Source organism: Penicillium bovifimosum, assembly GCF_028826915.1.
Source record: "Penicillium bovifimosum strain IBT 22155 chromosome Unknown utg000004l_segment0_segment0, whole genome shotgun sequence".
In the NCBI taxonomy this organism is placed as follows: Eukaryota; Fungi; Ascomycota; class Eurotiomycetes; order Eurotiales; family Aspergillaceae; genus Penicillium; species Penicillium bovifimosum.
In genome coordinates, this window is record NW_026622713.1 from 1,118,154 (window position 1) to 1,141,668 (window position 23,515).

The 23,515-nt window shown below is 50.7% G+C and overlaps 9 protein-coding genes across 9 annotated transcripts; 3 read left to right on the forward strand and 6 right to left on the reverse strand.

The window, feature by feature from the left end:
- Positions 1-88: 88 nt before the first annotated feature.
- On the reverse strand, positions 89-2,041 carry N7515_004712 (uncharacterized protein; the record flags this gene model as incomplete). The annotated part of the gene is made up of 2 exons (XM_056665456.1): positions 89-1,396; positions 1,466-2,041. The coding sequence occupies 2 exons, from the start codon at positions 2,039-2,041 to the stop codon at positions 89-91; spliced, it is 1,884 nt and encodes a 627-aa protein (XP_056522406.1).
- A 670-nt stretch (positions 2,042-2,711) lies between these two features.
- N7515_004713 (dual specificity protein phosphatase family protein) lies at positions 2,712-3,701 on the reverse strand (the record flags this gene model as incomplete). The annotated part of the gene is made up of 1 exon (XM_056665457.1): positions 2,712-3,701. The coding sequence occupies one exon, from the start codon at positions 3,699-3,701 to the stop codon at positions 2,712-2,714; it is 990 nt and encodes a 329-aa protein (XP_056522407.1).
- A 1,785-nt stretch (positions 3,702-5,486) lies between these two features.
- Positions 5,487-8,213, reverse strand: N7515_004714 (putative cell wall proline rich protein; the record flags this gene model as incomplete). The annotated part of the gene is made up of 1 exon (XM_056665458.1): positions 5,487-8,213. The coding sequence occupies one exon, from the start codon at positions 8,211-8,213 to the stop codon at positions 5,487-5,489; it is 2,727 nt and encodes a 908-aa protein (XP_056522408.1).
- A 2,771-nt stretch (positions 8,214-10,984) lies between these two features.
- Positions 10,985-14,733, reverse strand: N7515_004715 (Drug/metabolite transporter; the record flags this gene model as incomplete). The annotated part of the gene is made up of 5 exons (XM_056665459.1): positions 10,985-11,244; positions 11,298-12,049; positions 12,140-12,568; positions 13,623-14,130; positions 14,199-14,733. The coding sequence occupies 5 exons, from the start codon at positions 14,731-14,733 to the stop codon at positions 10,985-10,987; spliced, it is 2,484 nt and encodes an 827-aa protein (XP_056522409.1).
- A 418-nt stretch (positions 14,734-15,151) lies between these two features.
- Positions 15,152-16,063, forward strand: N7515_004716 (aspartate/glutamate racemase family protein; the record flags this gene model as incomplete). Its single annotated transcript, XM_056665460.1, has 1 exon — positions 15,152-16,063. The coding sequence occupies one exon, from the start codon at positions 15,152-15,154 to the stop codon at positions 16,061-16,063; it is 912 nt and encodes a 303-aa protein (XP_056522410.1).
- Positions 16,064-16,347: 284 nt separating this feature from the next.
- N7515_004717 (gamma-tubulin mipA) lies at positions 16,348-18,041 on the forward strand (the record flags this gene model as incomplete). Its single annotated transcript, XM_056665461.1, has 4 exons — positions 16,348-16,355; positions 16,438-16,478; positions 16,585-16,703; positions 16,893-18,041. The coding sequence occupies 4 exons, from the start codon at positions 16,348-16,350 to the stop codon at positions 18,039-18,041; spliced, it is 1,317 nt and encodes a 438-aa protein (XP_056522411.1).
- A 1,635-nt stretch (positions 18,042-19,676) lies between these two features.
- On the forward strand, positions 19,677-19,895 carry N7515_004718 (Nuclear protein; the record flags this gene model as incomplete). The annotated part of the gene is made up of 1 exon (XM_056665462.1): positions 19,677-19,895. One exon carries the CDS (start codon positions 19,677-19,679, stop codon positions 19,893-19,895), a length of 219 nt encoding a protein of 72 aa, XP_056522412.1.
- Positions 19,896-20,666: 771 nt separating this feature from the next.
- N7515_004719 (DUF1754 domain-containing protein) lies at positions 20,667-21,189 on the reverse strand (the record flags this gene model as incomplete). Its single annotated transcript, XM_056665463.1, has 3 exons — positions 20,667-20,688; positions 20,758-20,855; positions 20,914-21,189. The coding sequence occupies 3 exons, from the start codon at positions 21,187-21,189 to the stop codon at positions 20,667-20,669; spliced, it is 396 nt and encodes a 131-aa protein (XP_056522413.1).
- Positions 21,190-22,097: 908 nt separating this feature from the next.
- On the reverse strand, positions 22,098-23,357 carry N7515_004720 (serine/threonine-protein phosphatase 2A activator; the record flags this gene model as incomplete). The annotated part of the gene is made up of 1 exon (XM_056665464.1): positions 22,098-23,357. One exon carries the CDS (start codon positions 23,355-23,357, stop codon positions 22,098-22,100), a length of 1,260 nt encoding a protein of 419 aa, XP_056522414.1.
- Positions 23,358-23,515: the final 158 nt, after the last annotated feature.

The window sequence follows — 23,515 nt, forward strand, 5'->3', positions numbered from 1 at the left end:
GAATAACAATCATCCGTCGTTAATCGTTATCGCCTCATCCATGGACAGATCGGTCAAGCGCTAGTTAGCTAGTATCGTCAGAACTTAGCTACTCGTTGGGCTGTTCAGCAGCTTCTTCCTCGTGCTCCGTAACTGGGCTAGAGTAGATAAATTGTTTCAGATCATCATCAATATTTCCCATTCTCAATCCTCGATTTGCTTGGCCGAAGAACCCTGGAGATGGGTTTAGATTCTCGATCGAGTGGGCTCCAAGATGTGGAGGAATGATTGCACTTACGGCTCTCATTCCAACACCGACGCCCTTATCAGCTCGGCGAGGCGGCTGGAGGGTGTCCTGCCCGCGCATGGCCTGTGCCACAGCCTCCAATCTTTCCACCTGTACCTTCTGGATATTCTGCACATACTTTGCTTGGCTCTCTGAATGATGGGGGAGGACTCGGCTGATGGGTCCGGCAGGTGGAATAAGCAAGGGCTGGCCGGGGCGAGTATTGCGTGATGGCTTGGACGGTGTCTCCACGGGACTTGGACTTTCTGCTGGAGATGATGGTGGGAAGCCCTGCATTGCCTGCGTTTTGTAGACGTCCCAGCGAGGAGGAACGTATCCGTATGCCTCGAGGGTATCCTCCCGATCTTGGATCTGCGCCGCTTTCTCTGGGCCAATCTTGAGTTTGACCATTCCACCTCGTCGAGGCCATTGTGTTACCCATGAGTTTCGGTCCCGAGGGAAATGCTTCTTCCAGTCAAGAATGGGCTCCGGGTCGCCGCTGGGTCGTACTAAATCCCGTGGGTTAACTGTACCGGCTAAACCAGCGCTCCGAATGAATGTGCTCCTGGCATTGGTGATTGGATCATGGGTGGGCACCATGGGGTTCTCAATTTCCTCTGGAGGCGGACTGAAACGAACATGTTCTCTCCACTCAAACTTGTCGTGTTCCGAGGAGTCTGCCACGGAATCTCGCAGGACCACCAGACTATCACCCCAGTCGCCAGCATACTCTCGAGGAAGGCCATGCTGCTTCAGGAACTGTCTAGCTTTGAGAAATTCATGGGTTTGGCACAACAACAGGTCTGTGTATTTGGTGGCTATCATGCCACGCATATTCTCTCGAGTGATCCTTTTCAACACCAATTGAGGCGGCGGGTCGAAAAGCCTCAAGTCGCTGTTGTCAATCCTCATGAGCGCACTACGCTGTTTCCGTCGCATTATCTCCAGCTTTTTGTTCTCGCGTTCGATCTGCCTGTTGCGAGTGTCCAAGTTTTGCATGAACTCCGTTCGCTCGTCCGGTCCAAGGCCAAGCATGTTGCAGATTTGTCGCCAGTCATAGTGCTTCATTGCGTTCTCAATGATCTCGACTTGCATAGCCCGGTGCAGATCTTCCCATTCTGGGTTGGGGATCTGGCAAATTCATTCATATCAGACTGTGCTTCACTTAACAAGATCACACAGCAGTGACGATCAACTTACCTTGTCTAGGAGCGCCTGCGTCACATCTGGCGCAAACGTTGACTCATCACTATCACTGTCAGAAGTCTCCATGCCCTCTGTACCCTCAATATTTGCGCGAGTCGTTTGCGCCATGTTCATGTTCCTCGCGTACACCGGATTGTCCATGTTGTTACTGGCAACATGATCTTCTATCTGGCTCAACAAGGCTTCATTCATCACTGTGGGCGCCACCGCATCGACCAGTATTCCCTCATCAGTGCCGGGAGAACGTGGACCGGCGCGGCTGTCATTTTGGCTCTCGTTGACTGCTCGGTTCTGTCTGGATGGCCTGAGGGCGCTGGAGGTAGAGCCACGATTTGGCCCCGGATTGTCCAAGGTTGGGAATGCCGCCGGTGGCAGGTTGGGGTTGAACGGCACAGTGATTGGCATAGGCCTCTTGTTCAGTGAACGCGGCCGACCTGACTCGTCGAGTTCCATTGAATCGTCAAAGGAATCATCGTTTGTGTTCCGCAGTGAGCTGCGCCGTGGTTCTTCATCGAATTCGCCATATCGCGCTGGCGCGCGGACGCTGTTGCGAAGTCTCATGCCACTCATTTTGGCGATGCGATAGAGCGGGACAGGAGGATCGAGATGGCCAAAGAGGCGCGTAAATGATGATGAGGATTTCTGAGTCGCAAGTCCCCGTCGGTATCGATGGTGGGTATGCGATTCATCGAAGGGACGCGAGAGGTGATGGGGATAGGTGGTCGTGAGATGGAAAGGGTGGTGGGTGAAGTGAGAGAAGAGATGAGCGAAATAGGCAAGAGACTCAACATTTGAGAGAGGAAGTAGAAAGACAAGGAAGGGCGAAACGACTTGAAAGTCGAAGGTGGCAGATGTTTGAATGCATCGACCAACTTGGGACCTCGACACTTGCCAGATTTTGATACTGAACCCATGATTGATCCCCCTTTACAAGGCCTAGACACGTGCTATGCCTGAAGGTATGATCAAGATGTCACGGGGATACAGATATAAGTAGGCTTGAATGTCCGTGTTGAAAATAACTATGAGCAACTTTGGCTCTGGGTATCTGCATAAAGGTTACCTGATGCAACACAGCCGGCAAACAAAATGGACATAAAAGAGCAAGTAGATACAAAGATTTCAGCAATGCAAAGTTCCCTTTCACTCCCTTTCACCTTCCAGCATAGCCGTCTCTGCCTTCGTAGGGTAGTCGTGGTGGTGTCGTCAAAACCAATACCAAAAACGGCTTTGGTGTACTCTAGAACGCGCGGTCCTGGAATGGAGCACTCGGCATTCGCTCATCAAAGCGAATTCCGTCGCCGTCCACAGCCATGTCATCATCATCATCATCATCATCCATGATACGGTCTCGAAAACTTCGCTTCTTGGAAAGCGTCTGAGATTGCGGAGGGGGCGCAAGAGTGGCAAACCCAGAAACAGTAGGAGTTTGTTTCGCGCGTTCAACATCACGCTTAGCAGAAAGAATATGCTCGAAAGCCACGAGGATGCATTTCATATCATCCTCGATCGCGACACTGAAACGACGCTGCTGAACCAACTGTGCACTCTGGGCGTGATTGATACCGAGCATGACCATAAGATATGCAACGACGACACCAGCAGAACGTTCATTTCCTGATTCGCAGAATACAAGCACTTTTCTCTTCGGCTGTTGATCGTCCAACTTCACCCCGTTCATCGCCAGATCCGTGCCATCCAGGTGGTCATTAATGCGTCGAATGGCGCGTGGAAACGCCGAAATGAGCTCTTGGTGATCCATGACATCAACAGTGTCTGCCATGATACCAAGTTCAGCCGCGGCCTTGTCGCCAGAGACGAAGCGCGCAAGAAAGGAGTGCCGACTTCGAACGGCAAGTAGTAGTGTAAAGCCTTCCTCGAGCATGTAGGCTTTATCACGTAGACATGCAGAAGAGCCCAGATACAAGAATGGGAGGACGGACTGAGCCTGGTGCCGCATCGCGTATGTCCACTGCGAAGGGCTGAAGGAGCGGGGTGTAATTGATCCGCCTAGGTCGACGTGATTGGAGAACCTCTCGCTGACGAAGTCACCCTCTGCAAAGTCATGAGTGCTCATTCCTCGCGTGCTTATGGCCTCAATGTCTGGAACAGCTGAGTGCGCGGCCCCGTAGTAGGCTGACGTCCCGAGAGGGCCTGAGGGCCTGGCATATGCTGGGCCAGCTGTGTACTCCTGAGTGCGAACATAATGGGAATGTCCATTCTGCGACATTGGCGCATCTCCCATACTGCTGCCATACACCTGGTCGATGGAGAGAAAGAGAGTTCTGACAGTGATGATCTTGATGTTTGAATGTGATATCGCGACAGGACCTGCTGCTTTGTTGACTTAGGCGAGGACGAAAGGCCTCAACAAAAGTAGATCGACGCGTGGTTAGACTTCAAGCTTCTTTTGGCCGTCACTGGGAATGCCTAGAAGGTGCAAGTTCCATGTGGTCAACGCGTAGATACAAAGAGTCGCGGGTGGTGTTGAGTGAGGCTAATGGCCATTGCAAGGTGGTGACAACCCTTGAGCGCGTAGAAGAAGCCGAACCAAGTCACCCGTTCCAAAAAAACGTCAACACCTTGGATAAAGCAAGTACGAAATGTCTCTCTATGAGGGGAGACGCGAGTTGCGTGATGCTGAAGTGCTGAAGCCTTGATGCCCTGGGCTAGTTAGTTACCGCCTTGAGATTAGGTAAGCCTCATTGGCATGATTGGATGGACCCGACCCGTGGACCCGAGGTCGGAATCGGATACTACTATGTTCTTTATGACCTGCCAGTAGCAAATCAAAGTGTTAGTTCCTGGAAATTGGGGGCCATTCCTAACTGCATGTCGTAGGGCCTAAGGCCTTCTCCTTGTCAGTCATAATTGTCAATGGGTGTGGGATCTGATGTCAGTCAAGGAGTCCTTTCAGCCACCGGAGCACTTGACTGTACGCCGGTTCTCGCTCGTTGGCTATAAATGCAAGTCCAAGGTAAAAACTGTAGCCAACCGAAGACTCGCCGGACGCCGATGTTATCAAGCAATGGGAGGTGATATCTGTTCATTTTGTACGTACAATCCATCCACAGGAAGAAAGGATTGTTCCGAAGCAATGCAACCGAACTGCGGTCAGTTGGTCGTCGTCATCCACGGCGTAGTGAATAATCCACCGGCTATTCTCTTTCTCTTGGTCTAAGAGGTCTTGAATTTGCATACGTCCATTCAGAGCCGAAACCTCAGGCTTCGTCATGAAGCGCCCAATCTTTCATTGCCAAGGGTAAATTCTTCGCCATTTGCTTCACAGTGGTTCTGGATTCCTTGTGAAATTGTAGCTGGCGGGGAACCTCGCCGCTTCCCAGCAATCATGTAGGATAGATAATCTGATTTACTACCTAGGTATGGTATGCAGCTTAGCAAAATGATTTTATTATCCGCTATTTGTGTAAGACAGACGTCCACTGCCACCCTTTTGAGAGCAAAGACACAAAAGCCACGCTGTATCTAAGATACACATGCATGTTTCGGATAAGGAAATGAATAAGACCCAATGGAGGTTCCAAAGGGGACGAAAGATATTTCAAGGTATCCTTAGAGAGCCTTGAGCAAGTCCGGGCCACAAGAGTAAGAGACAGTTAGGAGTCGCAGAGAGGAGGAATGATCGTAGAGAAAGTCAATGAATCCGAGTGTTGGTCACATCGGAACATAAATGATTGACAAGAAAGAGATTGATCATACTCAAGACTGAATGTCTCAAGTGTTAAAATAATTCGTAAAGAGCGTCTTGGTGTCAGACACAGAAATAGAGACCGCCAAGAGGGATAAGAGGGAAAATGACATCCACAGGAAAGCTGAAGGAGGAAAAATATGTACAGATCGATTGATAAAAAATAGACGCCCGCATTGTCGACAGTGGGGATAAGAGAAGGATGTAAGGTGATGCCTCAAAACAATTGCCAGGATGTCGCTATGCCAAGATTGCGCCGGAAATCAAGAAATAAATGGATAAAAACCAATGCGTAAGCGCGCACGTCTACGACTGTGGTCGTTCGTTTGCGGATGCTTCCTCGGTGGATGACTTCTCCTTGTCCTTCACTTTCCAGAAGTGCATCATTCGGCTGAGACGGTGGCCCTTCTTCTTCGTGTGCTCGGATGTATCTCCAGGGGGTTTCTCCTCCTGATTGAGTTTGCTCCGTTCGGCATGTGGTCCACCGACTAGTTTCGAGAGGCTGGCTAGACTAGAGCGCTTGGCGGCGTTAGCCTGGCTGGTGCGCCTGGTTCCAGCGGCCGAGAAAGATGCAGCACGGTCGGTGGAGCCACGCCCACGAGGGAAGAAGGAAGCTGCAGAAAAGCGGTTCAAGGTGTTGGTCATGGTCGATGCGCTACTGGTCAAAGATGGAACATCTTCAACCGATGCGTAAGGATATTCTGAACAAGGAAGTTGATGATACGAGTGACTGGAGAAGTTCTGATCAGTCATCGAGGATGCTGCAATGGATCGCGAAGTATCCGGGGATGGGAAAGACGAGTCGGACGGCGAAACCCCCGGGTGCAACGTGAATGGTGGAATGCTGGGCAGCAGTTCAACGGGCGATGTCGCCGGTCGTTTGTCGACAGCTAAAAATCGAGGAGACACGTCGGGACTAGGAGGACCAATTGGATGATGTGCTGGCTCCTCCGTCTTCAAGATCTCCACAGGGCTTCGAGGCTTCTTGACGAAAGGGTTGCTGGCAGTCTGTACCTGCTCAGCAGCGCTCATTCCCGGTTGCTGTTGGGAGATCAGTTGTCCACCGACTTGTTGAATGCCTAGGCCAGTGTGTTGAGAGGAAATGCTGCGGGCGGTGGGCCTGGTCAGAGTGTCGCCAGTGTCAGCGCTATCACTGCTGTGAGCAGACTTCGCATCATCCTCCGATGACGAAAAGACTGGATCCGCCGTTGATGACGAAGGGAGCTCAGTCTTAGGCGACTGGGTTGCAGCCAAGAAAGCGTCCTCTTCTTCCTCATCGAATACGTCGGGAGTCTCAACTGCGGAGGTTGGGCCAAGACGGAACGCGCCAAGAGCAGAGCGGTCGAATGGTTGCATTACCGGAGCACTTTCCGTGCGCCTATGATATCGCATCTCCGGGCCAACGAATTCGCCCCGTCTTCCACCACTGTACATCCGCTGGGTTGCAACCGAGAAGTTCTTATTATGCGCACCCTGGGTAACAGGTCGCATATCGGGAGTGTTGAAGGGGCCAAGCGCAGCGTCGAGGTCGATGATAGGGCTACTAAGCATATTGGCGTTGGAACCAAGGTCCTGTTCATAGAAACTTCTCGGTTTCCAAGATGATTCTAGCGATTGTCCAGACTGAGGACAAGCCCCGTCGTCTTGTTTATCAGTACCAATGGGCTCCAAAGCAGCAGGAGGCATTGCCGGATTAGTGGGGGTCCGGATGACAACGACATCATCGTTATCAAAATCCACATCCAAAACCGATCCGATACCTGAACTGGTCCGGGTAAGAGCAGGAGGACGAGGTGCGGAAACGCGAGGTACAGGCGTCTCCTCCTCTGTGTCTGCCTTTGCAGGGCGCTTGCCCTTGCCCTTACTTTTGGTACGAGTAAGAATGTGGCCTGCCCAGGAGCGAACACGCTTTTGCTTTTTCTTCTTCGACTTGAGAGGGGATTTGTTGTCGGACGTGCTACCCGTCGCTTCATCGCCGGATGTATCGGTCTCCGAAAAAGAAGGTCGGGTTGTGTCTGTCGTTTGCATATCCCCAGGCAAGAGTGTCGATTCGAGATGCGGGGTTGATTTGCTCTTTCGGGAGCGCGAATGCCCGGCGGCTGAATGTGAACGCTTTATAGAAGCCGAGTCGTCATTCTGCATCTGCATGAAATCCATAACCAAGGATGCATCCGCCGTCTTTGGTCGAGGCTTCGGTTTGTAGTCAGGCCTCGGCGTTAACGGGGCTGAGATATCAGGCTTTCCCACCGATGGCTGGAACTTGATCGTGATCGTACTTTCCGATGAACCGTGTGACACATCAGGCATTGGCCGTTCAACAGTCGACGTCTGGCTGTTTAGAGCCATCTTCTCTTGAATAGCGGCTGGAATAGGCGGAACGGGAGGAACGAACGCAGGAAATTGAGGAGATGCGGGAGGCGTGGGACGGCCGATGCTCATGGCTGACTGTGAAACTGGGCGCGCGGAAACATCGATGACAGACTTGCGGTTAGGATCAGCAGGGGTACACGGCGCACTACCTGTTCCAGAATTGGGGCCGAGCGCTTTTGTGATGGTGTTCAAGTCGACCCCGGAAATCGCAGCTGAACGGCGATGGGCATGGTTCCGTCGTCCAGGAACGCGGCCAACGCCCGGTCCGGGAGGTGGGATAGTCTGATCGATCATGGAGGACGCCCGGTTGTGACCTGGTCCTAGAGTTTCTGGTGTCACCAGGTGGTCATTTCCAACAAACTCGCTTGGGCGCCGACGGTGTCCGCCCGCTCGAGGATTCGACAAGGACGGGGCGGAAAGGTGTGACGATTGCTGCTCTGCTCCAGGATTAAAAGAAAATGCCGGTAACGCGGGTCGTTCCCGATGCTCGACAGTCTCGGATTGGCTGTCAGGAGTATCGGAGTCGTGCGCCGGAAAGACGAAAGGAGGATTAGGCAATGGTGCGTGCATATGTCGACGATCGGTATTGGGAGGCGACTGGTTGGATGTGTCGAAATGCGGCAGAAAGCCCGCCTGGGACTGCGGAAGCGAAATCGAGGCCATAGTGACGAAGGCCAAAAAGAGAGTGAAACGAATGAGAAAAAGGCAGCGGAGTGACGAGGGATACCCAGTCGCAAGATCCAGACGGACGGAAGACCTCCAGATCGACTTCCCTTCAACGACTGGAAAGCCAAGGAATCTGGAGGTCAAGGTTAAGCACCTCGAGCGAGGGTCATTGAATCTTCCGCACCAGGCAGAAGGGAATGAGTTTAAGTCAAATCGAAACGACCACCAGCGAATCCAAAAGTATCGAAAATGAACGGACGGCCACGACGAGGGCCAAAGAGCGGGAGGGGGAGGATGGAGATAGTTGGTCGTAGAGAGGTTGAGAGAGAGAGAGAAGAGACCGAGAGAACAACAAATCCAGGAGGGGAACCTTGGAACCGGGATGGGCCAGTATGAGATTACCATACACGGTATCACCCGTTCCCAGATCTGGAAGAACAGCAAGTCAATTATTGAGGGATAGAATGAACAAGATTACGCCAGAGCTTTGACTAGGTATTGATGACACTTCTTCTAGAATAATTCCTCTCTGTCTCTAAATTCACGCCAAGTCTAGGAAAGAGACAAGGTCATCAGTCCCTGGCGTTGGGAAGTCAGTCTCCCTTAGTAGGGAGATTCAGATAAAATACACAATACGGTAATCAACGTAGTGACTGGACATAAGTTTCCACGGCCCGGCCCCACACCCCTTGATTATCAAATATCCTGCCAGTCCAAAACCTAACTAGATGAGTTCATACTAACTATACTCCATATGAGGAAATGAAAAGCAGGAGATAGCCAGTATTAGATAGCTGTAATAAAGAACTAAAGATGGGTAGGAATAGGAGATAAATAGACCTTTTTTTCAGGTAACTACAGTACTCTGCTTTCTACACAGTAATTTTAGCATGGTTGATATCACTCGTTTTAGGTAGGCGGTATAAGTCCATAGGGACGGTGGGACAGGTGGGTCTAAAGGGGTGGTGAAAACTTATGTCCAGTCACTGTACGGAGTACTGTGCACATGGCATCGTGGATTCTCGGGGGAGATGCCAGATTGGGTGGGCATCTGCCTGTCACAACCAAAAGAGCAAAAGCTTTTTCCGTTTGAAGAATGTGAACTTTTCTTTCCTTCTACCACACTTTAGACCACTTGTTACTACCATCCATTCTGTATGATTCTCTTATTATTCAATCTCGACAATGGAGGACGTCATGACTTTATGTTGCCACCCAGAATACGAATACATGTAGTCCTCCCGCATAAGGTACATACCAATTGTACGGTTCCTGTAAAAGGCACCTTTCAAACCTGGGGTCTTCAAGGCACCAATCAACCAGGAGGCGCATCCGGAGAAAAAAAGCGGGCATGGATTGTCCACTGCCAATCGGTCAGCCTGAATGACCATCCAAATCTCGCTTGACTCGGTGGGTCCGGAAGGGTAGTGCGCCGCCACGCTGGGGGCTGCAAGTGAAGGGGATCGAGTACGAGCATATTCGGGTAGTGTTCATTGCCGGATGACTGGGGCCGTGGTAAGGATGTCATTTGTCCACAGTATGAAACTGAAGAGCCTGTCTCTCTTTCAACCTGTTTCTATGTGGATGCCGGGAGCGTCCAAGATGAAGCTGAACATTCAGTCTCCATTTCCTTTGTCTTGGCTGCGGAGTCAGATCGGATATAAATAGTGGCGCCAGATCTATCTTAGCGCCATTTTGACAGGGGGGACTGGGGAGTGAAGACAGATTTCCACTCAAAAGACAAACGGACTCCTGGCGTATCGGTGAGACATTATCACCCCCTGGCGTCCGTGGGAACCACCTTTCTTTGTTTGATCCAATGACAAATGGTGGCTTTGAACGGGGATTTGAGCATTGGGTTCATGGAGGCTGATCATTGTGAAATCATTTGGAGTGGCAACGGCAGATCCTAGTATTGAATCTAGAAAATGCCTGCATATGCGTTGGTTTGATAGTTGACGTGTAGGATGGTTCGCGCTTGTTTCTCACCATTTCTTTTTCATCGTTTAATCATCGTTCATACATTTGAACCAACTACCTCTTTAACTTCGACTAAGGATCATACAGTAACTACTTTGTGAATATTGAGTAACACTACATGTACCCGGTACAATACATCCTGCAAATGATATGCGTTCAAAATTAATTTGCGCTGCGGATCTGATTCGCGGACCCCAAAGGATCACCACACAAAGTCAGGTAAAGGAGATTACAGTATTGTACGATGTAGTAAATCGGGTTGTGAGACATACGTGGATACCTATGGAGTACAGATCTGTAAATCATACGATTGTATTGATCTTCCATGAACCGGCATGCCGATAATCCATGGAAATCCCACCGGTCGGCATATCGAAGACCTCATCCTTGGAAGGCTGATCGGATATATCCGATTCAACTTTGGTTCGCCGGGTGGTGATGTCACAGGCAGACTTTGATCGCATAAATTCCCTAAAGTGGGAGGTGGTCGATGAACCGATGGAACCACGAAATTGGAAGTCCGGGGCAATTGGTAAAAACCAGAGGTGATGGATCTTATGAACTTCCTACATGTATGTTGTGCTCCATGGATTATGTGCGTTGTGGCGGCTAGTCAATTAGCAGATGCCGTTTCATGACTATCTGAACCGCGAGGTCAAAGTATCTTGAATTCACTGGTGAACAATGGCAGGGCGAAAGTAAAAGCCAAAGAAAAAAAAAAAAATGCTAGGATGGTAATGCTGGAGACTATTCAAATGCTGTGATCCTGAATCAAACAAAGCCCCGGCCTATGGATCGCTGTCGGAATCGACTTCGTCGGCCTCTATATGCTTCTTCCGCTCTTCGTTCATCTCTCTATATGTGCTGAAGCTCAGCATGAAGAACGCCACCATGATCAAAACGCCCCCGATGATAGAGGCCATAGAAAGTGGGATTCCAGTTCGGAACCAGTCCACCAGAGCCACAAGGAAGATCGTAAGTAGAGCGGCTACCGAAGACAGAACGGGCGATGTGAGGGAAATGAGCACGAGGAAAGAACCGGAGAATGCTGGTATCGTGTTAGCTATTGGCTCACCGTTGACGTGCTTAATCGGTACTTACTGGCATTGGCAGCCACTGAGATAATGAGCATCCGTGCTGCTTCACCAGTCGGCCATTCAAAAGTCTCCCATCCTGTCCAGTGCAGAAATGGCAATGGGATCCACAGTACTAGCAAAGTGAAGATTCCGATGAGGCTGCCGAATGTGTTGGCAAAGATAGTCCCCCGGCCAGGGCTGGTACCTTCTGGAGGGCAGGCAAAGCGTTTGTAGAGCACTTCGTAAAGTCCATAGAGGATACTTCCGATGCCAATAACGATGTTTCCAAGTAGTCGATTTTGGGCCGCAGTGTCATCCGTGGTTGATCCTCCTTTCGAGGGCTTCTTGTCGGGCCGATCTCCGTAGGCGACGATCATAACGCCAATAGTAGCCACGGCCACAGAGAGAATCTTGTCCATCCGCAGTTTTTCGTTTAGCAAGGGAATCGAAAAGGCGTACGCGAAAAACGCCGAGCAGTTGTAGATCGCCGTCAAGTCACTGGCAGTGGTCATATTGACTGCCAGATACCAAGATCCACCAGCGATTGTGAGAGAAGTGGTCACAAAAGCCGTAGTCTTCAGCATGTAAGGAAATGGAGATCGACTGGCCGCACGCGGACTCAAATGTACTTCCTGGGACTCTACCATCTGGGCCGTGGTACGAAGGAAGAAGACGTGGCGCCGCCAGAAAGCATCCCACGAGAGTTTTCGTTTCTGTAGCCGAAGGATGCCTAGTTGGACGAGCCAGAGCAGAGACCAGGAGCCATGGGTGAGATAGCTGCATAGGGCAAGAAATGGTAAGCGTTCTACATTCCGGGAAATGGGCTGCGCATGGGCTTGTCGTCGGGCTCTTCGGGTTCGAACTTACAGCATGCAGTACGGCTTCTTCCAGTGCAATTCATTTTGAATATATGAAGCCGTCTCCGTTTGCACCACAAAGCTAATCAGACTGAGCAAGAGGAATCCCGAAGCAATTATGTACTTCTTGCGGGTTGCTAGGGCAGCGTCGCGTTCCGGACTTTTACTCCGGATTGTTGGCCGTCTGGAATGATGCAGCATAGGCTGGCCTTCTATGCTGGCACTTCTAAAGTTCGAATGAGACCGGCGATGGTGGTTATCATTGAGAAGCGGTTGTTGCGAGCGGCCATCAGTTGGCCGGTGCAGTGGGGGTCGAGTGAAAGCCATCTCGTCGTCAGAACTGAAATCGTGGACTGCGTCTGGGGCTGGAGTTACCCGCGACTCCAAGAGCTCAACGCTGTCCGAAGCCACAACGCCGTTTGTGGTAGGTATTATTGCCCTTGACTGGCCATGAATACCACCAGGGGTGTTCTTGTCAATCTGCTACTTTTGCAGGAAAATATAACGGACAAGGGACTGCGAGCCCGTTCAAAGGTCACTCATCCAGGTGATGCAAACGCTGTGCCTAGGGTTCGAGTGCGTGAGAGGAGTTGTCCATTAAGCAGACTCCCACGTGTTCGATGTATGCGGTGCCGCACTATTCTGCTGGACTTGGGAGACTGTTCGGCGGTCGTGGCAAGCTGGGATTCAAGATACCTTTGGCTGGTGGCTAGCGAGTATCCGTTTGAAATGAAGCAAAGGTATTATCCAATAAAGGTAGATAGGCAAGAAAACAACTGCCATGAAGTGAGACGCAATACAGTGACCACCTTCAGTTGGCGTCACAGGGGTCCCGCTTTTTGACAAGTGGAAGTTACTACTTTAACACGTGATACGCGTGGGGCGCACGCTACACCTAAACAGGACTAGCGCCTGCAGCCATGTAACAGGGCTATTTCTGGCCACGCCGATGTTGTCCTCGACTTTGTTAATGAATCGGAATTCTCGTTGCGAGTTATTCTGTGCAGGCTCGCACAGTATACCTTACTTAATAATTAGTGAGTCAGGTGTTTATACATGACCGCAGTTATCAGAAGTTTGTTCTAGTGAAGAGGGAAGTCGCGTGCCTGTAGGGCTGCCGCCTGCGAACTAGGTAATCCACTGGGCGTAGTGGCACCATAGGAGAGGAGAGCACAGGGATGGTCTCAAAGAGGACAAGTGTGTCTTATGGTCCTATCCACGCGGTGAAGCCATTCATATTACAAATGCCGAATAATCCGTGCACCGCGGGCCTTACTATTCCACCACATAGCGAGGTTTTCCCACTACACTAGGTACTCCAGCAGCCCAGCTTATTGTCTGAAGCCCGATGCGATGGTTAGGTGGGGTGGCATACCTAAATAAGTCAGGAGCTTTTCTGATTGCTTCTTCTGCACTACAATCGATAAGCATCACTGCTATGGATAAGTACCTGGGGACAGCAGCCTCCAAGATATCAAATTATGGTAAGCTACACTTTAGACTGGAACACAGCCTTCTGAGTATCATAAGTATACTTCAGATCCAAGTGCCAGTAGTTCGGGGAAGTAGCCTTTGCTACTAGCCAAGCCTGGTCCAAAGCTTGCACGACCTCTTCTGGGAGCAGACCCTTCTGGAGATCGGCAAGGTTCGACTCGAGCTGGGCGAAGCTGCTAACTCCGATCAAGACTCCATCGCGACCGCCGTTATCCATATTCAGAGCAGAGTGGTGTCGGACCCAGCGCAGAGCCGTCTCCAACATGGTGAGGCCGTGCTTCTGTACAACCGGTTCGATGATACTGAGAGCCTCGAAAGTGGCATCTCTGAAATAACGTGCGCGATAGTTGGGTCCAGTATTGTTCTTGTCGCTGTATCTGCCTTCTGCGGGGATATCCTTTGTTTTGTACTTTCCGGAGAAAAGACCACCGGCCAGTGGGTTGTAGATGACAATATCGAGGCCGTAACGGCGGCAAGCGTGGACGAGTTCAGTCTCGATGTTACGAGCTATCGATAATTGTGTCAGCGTGGTGGCCACGATTTAAAGCATGGAAGATAAAAACGGTAACACGTACTGATAGCGTTGTACATAGCCTGGTAAATAGTAGGACGGACCCATCCTCTCTCAGCACAGAGAACACAAATCTCGGCGACTTCAAAGGCTGTGTAGTTGCTCAAACCGAGCTGCACAAACTTGCCCTCCTTGTGCAGCTGGTTGACAGCCTCGAGGGTTTCAGCGAAAGGAGTCGCACGATCCGGCGCATGCAAATAGAAGATATCGACCGTCTCGGTCTGCAGCTCCTTCAAGGAAAGCTCCAGCTTCTCACGGACGATCTCCGGCTTGTGTTGGCCAAGTTGCTGTGGGTACCATTTGGTGGCCAGAGTCAGCCCGCGCGACTTCCAGTTCGCCTTGGCCGTGAATGCCTCCTGCTCTCCACCGACGTAGACACGAGCGGTATCGACTTCATTGAATCCTTGCTGCTGGAAGTAATCAAGGCATTTGTTGTACTCGTCTAACGAGGTGATCCGGGCACCTTTGGCCTCGGTTGGACCAAAGGTCATCAACCCGAGAATCACTCTTGGCTGGGGGTTCTGTGCTACGAGAGGCATGGTGGGCTTTGAAGGGCGTGTCTGAGGGTATTGGAGGAGAAACGAGGTGGGAGAGAGATAGGGAGGGGGTGCTGGAGCCGGGGTGGAGTCGTGATCTAATAAGCAGCCCTGGCGAGACCATGGATTAGCCGTTAGCCGGTTGATATTGGGCAATGATAAGCCGTTATGGCTATCCGGTATGACGAATAGACAAACAGACTTACCAGGCCCGGTACCTAAGTATGCTTAAGTCCGAAGTCACGAAATGTATTTGCAGTTTGCACATCTTTTGGAGAAGTCCTGGGGATAGCGGGGTTGCGGAGGGCCCCGATAAGTGATATCGACAGACGCCATAACAAGTTTCCAATATAAATATTTCTCCCGGAGAGGAACGGCCCCTTCTTCTATACTTCTATACAATTGTGACTACTATCTGAAAATGACTTCTACCGTGAAGCCGCAGTACGACACTGCCGAAATCACCCAGCTAGACCCGAGGAAAGGCGAGCGACAATATAGCGTCTTGATTATCAACCCCAACACCTCGACACACATGACAGAAGCATTGAAACCTATACTGGCCAGCATGAACTACCAAGATGTGCATTTCGACTACTTTACTGCTCCCGACTCCGCGATTGAGATCGACGGAGTCACAATCGAGCCGATCGCCAGCATTAACAACGCCGAAGAGTCATGCAAATCAGCATTGAATTGCTGGCCCGTACGGGATTTTATCGGCAATTATGACGCCTTCCTCGTAGCGTGTTATTCCGCACATCCATTTGTTGGCAGACTCCGCGAGGACATTAAAGCAAGCGAAGAAACGAGCTCAACGAGGAACAAATACGTCACCGGAATATTTGAGGCATCCATCACCGCCGCTCTTTCCTTGGTCAGTGGCTTCTCATTGGAGAGCCCCCTTGATCCAGCTAGCCCGCGCAAGCATCAGGAAAAGGGCAGCTTTGGGATTGTGACTACTGGCTCCGCGTGGAAAGAGGAGCTCACCAATGCGGTGCAGGCAGCGCTGGGGTATGAGGACGAGGACGGAGATTCTATGCATTTTGCCGGTGTCGAAACTACTGGTTTGACAGCAATTGAACTTCACACTACTGAGCCGGAGGAGGTGCGACGGAGGATTATCGATGCCACTGGCAACCTGCTGCGGAACTCGAGATCTCGTGTTAAGGTTGTCTGTTTGGGTTGCGCAGGCATGGTCGGCATGGAGGAAGCAGTGCGGGAGGGATGTATTCAGGAATATGGAGCATCAGAAGGTCAACGTGTACGTATTGTTGACGGGGTCGTTGCCGGTGCTGGAACCCTCATCACAGCTCTGAAGGCAGGGTTCTGAGTAGACGGCGCGAGGGTTGTTCAGTCGCAACACTTCGACACTTCGAAAAGGGCACATTTAGTATTTACGTAGCTGAGTAGATCAAACAATTGGTGTATAGTATTGGTTTCCATCCCGAATTGAAGGAATTGTGCTTCGTAGTGAGTTCGTACGCAGTCGCAGTGTGTCGGACTCATCAGGTAGCAAATATTCGCCTGAGGCAACTATCTCGGCCAAAAAGTTCCCCGCGTCAACGCGCTACGCGTTAACGAGCACCAACACTCGACGGCTTCTACGAAGGAAAGATGCCCAGGTATGTGATTTCCTCTGGTCGAAATTGCTGAGACATTTCTTTTCCTACTAAGGTGCTGATGCTAATTTCGGTGGAAATGTAGAGAGATCATCACAATCCAAGCCGGCCAGTGCGGCAACAACGGTAGGTGCCACACCTCTGTTGGCTCTGCTACGGGCCCCTTGACTTCCTGCTGTCTATTCGATCATGTGGAAACTGTGTTCATGTCGCTAATACTTGTCGATGCCAGTCGGTAGCCAATTCTGGCAACAGCTGTGCCAGGAGCACGGAATCAGCGCAGATGGAAACCTTGAAGAGCACGCAACTGATGGGGCAGCTGGTGACCGCAAGGATGTTTTCTTCTATCAGGTATGCCGATGAAGCCTGTATAAGTTTGGTATCTTGAAGGTCTAGTGGGAGACATAGCTAATGTACATGGACAGAGTGACGACACCCGATACATTCCCCGAGCCATCCTCCTCGACTTAGAACCCAGAGTATGCGCCCCCCATCGACATATCACACTGAATACGATGATTGACGCCATGCTTCTTCCAGGTCCTCAATGGTATTCAGACGGGTCCTTACAAAAACATCTACAATCCAGAAAACTTCTTCGTCGGACAACAAGGTATCGGAGCTGGAAACAACTGGGGTACCGGATATGCTGCCGGAGAGGGCGTGCAGGAAGAGATTTTCGATATGATTGACCGAGAAGCGGACGGAAGCGACTCACTAGAGGGCTTTATGCTTCTACATTCGATTGCAGGAGGAACAGGCTCTGGATTGGGAAGTTTCATCCTGGAGCGCATGAACGATCGATTCCCGAAGAAACTCATTCAGACCTACTCCGTCTTCCCTGATACCCAGTCCGATGTCGTCGTCAATCCCTACAACAGTTTGCTTGCTATGCGGCGACTGACCCAGGACGCCGACTCCGTGGTAGTCCTGGACAATGGCGCTCTATCACGAATCGTCGCGGACCGGCTGCACGTCCAAGAGCCTTCGTTCCATCAAACCAACCAGCTTGTGTCCACAGTGATGTCTGCGTCTACGACCACGCTACGATATCCCGGATACATGCACAACGACCTCGCCGGCATCATCGCGTCGCTTATCCCCACGCCACGCAGCCATTTCCTCCTCACCTCCTACACCCCCTTCACTGGCGCCAACATCGAGCAAGCCAGGACAGTGCGTAAGACAACCGTCCTCGACGTCATGCGTCGCCTTCTACAGCCCAAAAACCGCATGGTCTCCGTCAACCCCAGCAAGTCCAGCTGCTACATCAGCATCCTCAACATCATCCAAGGTGAAGCCGACCCGACCGACGTGCACAAGTCTCTGCTGCGCATTCGGGAGCGCCGTCTCGCCTCTTTCATTCCATGGGGCCCTGCTAGCATTCAGGTGGCTCTTACCAAGAAGTCTCCCTACATCGAGGAAACCGGGCACCGGGTCAGCGGGCTGATGCTGGCCAACCACACATCTGTCGCGACGTTGTTCAAACGCATTGTGAAGCACTACGACATGCTTCGCAAGCGCAATGCATTCTTGGATTCATACAAGAAGGAGGCACCATTTGCCGACGGACTTGGCGAGTTCGACGAAGCACGGGCGGTTGTGATGGATCTGATCGGCGAGTATGAGGCAGCGGAACGGGAGGATTATCTCGACCCGGACGCCGGCAAGGCAAACGAAGGAGTATGATATGGGATGTGAGATTATTTTGGCTACCTTTCTATTTGTCAATTTTCCTTTTTTTCGCTATTTGGGCAGGGCAAGGGGGGTTTCGGGCGTATTATCGGCATCTGCGCCGGCGTTGATTCACATTCACATTCATACTTTTTTTTCCCTTTTCTTTTTTCAGTTTTCTTCCGCCCTCTGAATCTACGCCAGTGCTCATTTAAAATTGACCATGAACACGTAGCTCGCGTAGAGCATGTCAACGTGGACAGTGTATTCCGATCCGCACTGTCTAGCGTGGTGTATCTGCAGCGACAGCTCAGGGGATCCGAGAACACAGACGATTGACGATGAAATTGGGTAGAGGGATCGACCCTCACTTTAGGCCTAACCATTTGGAAGTATCACACACACTAAACGGGGAACTGGGATGAGAGTTGGTGCAGGCTGTTATCGATGCAATAGCTCCACGCGGATCATCCGTCATGCTTAGTCGGCCTTGGCTTAGACGACTCATCCATTTCGTTCAACATTTGCAGAGGTCATAGCTTTAGTCTGCTAGCATTTGATTATTTGAATTGGACTCGATTTGGATATGTAGTTATGTAGGATATGTAGGATATGCAGCGATGTAGGATGGATATAGTAAGAGCAGTGCCTGGAGTACCGCCGCGCAGGAAGTCCGGATGAACATCTTGCCACTCTCGTGGCGTGGCAGGGTAACCAGGAAATGGGGTTTGGTTTTTTACTTTTTTTGCCTTGCACAGCGACCTCGGGAGTCTAAAATGAAGTCAAAACGAGTCTAAATCCCAAGTCTCAACGTAACTACTACACCTGATCTCTCTCACGTGTCAATGCACGGGCTCAGGCCCAAGACCTGGAGGTGATACGTCCGCGTGGTATGCAGAGGAATTGGGTGAAAGAAAAAGAAAATACTCCATAGTTACACACCATACATAACTACATCCCATGGATAACAGTAGAAAGAAAAAAAAAAAAAAAAAAACGAAAAGGCCAAAGGCCAAATATAGTCACCTCGTTGTAACTAGACGATAGCCTGGGGAAGATAAAGGGGTCTCCTCATAGTTCTCCCTTATGAGACAATCTTCATATGCTCTACTCTAATCTACACAGTAACTATTTAATCGATTAATCTATTAATCCATTCCAATAATCTCTGCTAATCTTAACTGATTAATTGTAAAATCGAACCTTCTGGGAACTCCACTTGCCTCCTCTGATTCCGTCACTGTCGCCTCACTGAGTCAGCCCCGTTTTCCTTAAGTCTGTTTCTTTGGCTCCCGTGTCTTCCGACCTTCCTATATATAGGCTGTGCTGTCTGCTGCACACCTTCTCTTCTCCCCCTTTTTCCCCCAACTTGCTTTCAACCACCGACCTTCCCAACTTTCAGTCTACCTAGCCCATCTCCCGCACCGCCTTGACCCATCACCCCCCATCACCTCCGCACTCTCAACCTCGGCGCTTATCTTCACCCCCTTCCAACTCACTGCGCAACAACTCGCAAAGCGTCCCACCGACTCTCGCACTCTATAAATACTCTCGCACTCTACAAACCAACGCTCTTCAGCAGCACCGGCATCGGCACGCATACTATCTATACCTATATCTCTATCAACCACACACACAACCACAACCACAATGCCTCCCCGCAAGCCCCGTTGCAACTTCAAGGAGTGCAAGGAAGCAGCCCAACGCATCGTCGGAGACTGCAGCTTTTGCTCCGGCCATTTCTGCTCCAAGCACCGCATGCTGGAGGCTCACTCCTGCACCGGGCTGGAGGACTGCAAGAAGGAGTCACATGCTCGCAACGCCGATAAGCTGAACAGCGAGCGAACTGTCGTCGTCAAGGGCGTATGAGGAGGGGATCACCAATCAGAATCGAAACCGAATGAAGAATTTGGCGCTGTTCGCTCTTTTCTCGGTGGAACAAGACCAGGGGGCGTCTGTCTGGTTTGGGTCTAGACCAGAACCGGGGTTCTGGCTTTGATGCCTTTTTTCGTTTCACCCTCCGATGTTCTGTTCTGCGTGTCTCGGTCGAGCAGGCCTTTGATTTCTCTATCTACATCTACCTGCCGGCTTCGAGTTGATTCGGTTCGATTCTTTTGGGTACCTCTGCCTCTGCCCTTGGTGGCGATCTTGAATTTAGCGCGGTGTTTCGTTTTCTTTTCTTCCTGCCTGGCTTATCCCGTGTTTTGGGGATATGGGGGTTTCGGTTGTTTGATCTATATCTAGATCGGATTGGTTTGTTGGCTACGGCTTCTTCGGTTCCGGTCTCGGGTTCATTTGCATGGCGTTGTTTCTGGTGTTTCACATTTATTCCACATTTATTTAACATCTATTTGACATCTATTTCCATCTGATTGTTTGGGTTATCTACTCCTATGGCTGTCTTGCATGTCTGTCTTTCGGGGACTTGAAATAGAGCTCATTTGAGTTGTTCTAGTCGTGAATCATACATACTCTTTGAGACTTCAGGTTACTCATTAAAGCATAGAGATCTCCATCGGTAGTAGGAAGTTCCTCCCTCCGGGATCTTATGGATAGAAGTGAGTCAATGGTTCCTGAATTGCCATAAGAATTGGATAAAGGTACAGATATAAGAAGGGCAAAGTACACCGAAACAACCATCTATCCCGGTCCGATCTTCGGCCTGTAAGAAGTCAGTATCCAATCCGAGACAAGAAAAACCTCCAAAGAAGCGATGAGAGCAAAAACATACATATCATGATGTTCACTCAACCGACTGAGATACTTATTCAACTCCTCAACCCTCTCCTTATGCGTCTTAATCCCCTCCCTCTGAAGCCGCTCATGCATCTATACCAAGTCAGTAATGACACCCAAAGCAGGTAGCTATACCAGGTAAAAGATTTACCCGTTTCCTCCTAATCTCCTCGGCCTTCCTCTCCGCTTCCGTCTTCGCAGGCATATCGCCCTCACTCCTCTCCTCAGACCTAACCCGCTCACCCTCTCCTTTCTCTTCTCTTTCACTTCCCTGGCCCTCGTCAGGAGTACCAGTCGTCGATTGTAACCCTTCTTCCTTCTTCTTGCTGCTGCTCTTCTTCTTTTTCTTCTCTACCCGCCCGCTACTCACTTTACTCCCTTTCAGCTTGAGTTTGCCTCCGCCGACGGAGTACTCGTCGCCTGCCATGTTTCGTGTCCGCGGGTACTAGGCCCGAGAGGTTATAGAGCCTAGTGTATCTCTCGGAGGTTGTGGCGTGGCGGTGGGAGGAGTGGGAGGTGTAGAGTGCGGAGGAAGATGGGCGGCGGGGGATTGGTGAGTGATCGGGTTTTGCGTGGTTGGAAGACAAGGTAGATTGGAGGGTTATCTGGTGTCGGTTTCTTTTTGGTTGGGTGTTCTGGTGGGTTGGATAGGTTGGGTGAGGAGAGTCTTGAAGTGGGTGGAGTTGGAGTTGGGGAGGTTTTTGGGGTTGGCCAATTAGCGTGCTGGGTGGGTTGGGGATTGGATTTCTTCAACGCTATGTACTGCGTACTACATGTTGTTATGTAGTATAGCTAGAATTCAGGGCCGAGGTAAGTGATTTATACGAGTAAGGTAGGATAATAGAATATCTAGCAATGTGGACGGCTCATCGATAGTGAAGTGCCTAGGTGGTATGTTCCAGCGTACACTATGGACTACATGTACTACGCATGTAAACTCTTTCGCAAGCCATCTATGAGCGGAGGATGCTCTTGGATTTGGGATTTGGGATAGACCTGACACTTGATCGTCTTAGGATCAAGATCCCAGACCTGCGGCCTTCTAGATCATCCATCCACGTATTAGGGTTGCAATAATCGTGCGCATGTTGATCCTCCTCCACCAACGTCATCCGCGCGAAACCTCCGAGATGTCTCCACTAAATTAGCAAAGTGGCATCGACTCTTGTTTCAAGCAAACAAGACATCGTTCTTGCGCCAAAAATAGATCACACATACCTAATGGCATCATGCTCTTGGAATTTCCAAGGTCCTGCAATCTACACACAATACAATATAAACAATTCCACTGATCGTACAGTGTTCATTAAGTTATTGAAAGCTCATCTCCAGACCTTAATCGAAAGGAATAGGACGCAGGTTCGATCCGCCCATACGCTTACGCATCTCAGCGCCCGCCGCCACGGTACTGGGTACCTTGATGCCGCAGCAATCACCAAACCAGTCCGAACTGTCATGGGGATGATCATGACCATGCGCGTGATCATGGCCATCATGCTCCTCGACACCACCCTCGGAAGGATCAGTCATGCCTTCAGCAGCAGGCAGTAGACTTCCGAACAAGAAATGCTGCATGATGGGAAGCTTCCCCAGCACTTCTTTAACAAACATCTTCTTCATGCCACTCTCAACCTTGATCCAATTCTTCGAACCAGAGATATCGTCCAGCATAGGACTGTGCCAACGTAGCCCCTTGACCGTCTTGACACTATCCACCCACCGGACCTGATCCAGGTACAGATAATTATCACCCTCTTCATCCAACGTCGCCGTATTGTGAATACCCAATGGAGTGATATACGGGTGGGCAACGAGCTGACTAGCTCCGAACAAGAAGGGCAAGAAATGATAGTCATCCAGACCCCAGACGCCATGTGACCCTGCGGGTTCAAGGTAGTAGGCGGACTGAATCTCGCGCATCAGATGCATGTACTGGACGTAGACTTTGACCACGACGGCGGGGAAGTCGCTGGCGGGAAGAAGCCCGAGCTGATACAGACAGAGTAACCACATCATGAAGTTGAGCTCGTGGCCCGAGCCGTAGTCAATTCGCTCTCGTGAGCCCAGGCAGTTGGTGAGGTATGTTGAGGCTTCGTCGGTGGCGCCGGCGTCTTTCAGTCCTAGGATGTTGGTGTGCCATGATGCGCTTTGGGCGGTTACATCATCGCACAGTTCTCGGAAGGCGGGGTTGCCGAAGCGGGAGCCACCTTGGTCGATTGGGGGGTTCTTCGCTACGAGGGATCGGATCTGAGCGATGACTGAGAGGATTTTGGAGATAGACTCGGATTCCTTTTTCTGGAGGTCGGTAATGGAGCGTCCCCGCACAGAATCGGTTAGTCCAAAAATAAATGCAAGGACAGCTTGGTAGGTCGGCGATGAGAGGAAGAGTTCATGGTCTTTGGGAGATAGGATGCGGCGTGTGGGTCGGCGATACTGGTGGGTAGAGAGGTCTGGCGGCGAAGGGAGAGGAGGCGTTATCGGCGCGGATTCTCGGGCATTTGGTGCAGTCCTGCGTGTATTTGAACGCAATGCTGAGAGTTTCTGGGAAAGGTCAACCTTCCCAGTAGGGGGCGGTAAAGATGATTGAGATGCCATTGTGTTGGTTTAGTGATGGGGAAGGAAATTGATAAGTCGATAAGTCGATAAAGAGCTTAAAACAGGTCTGACCGCCTACCATAAATGGAATATGACGCCACTGGCCAGAGGTGAAATGAAATCTTGGTTGCAGTATTATTCAAGATCAGACCAAATGC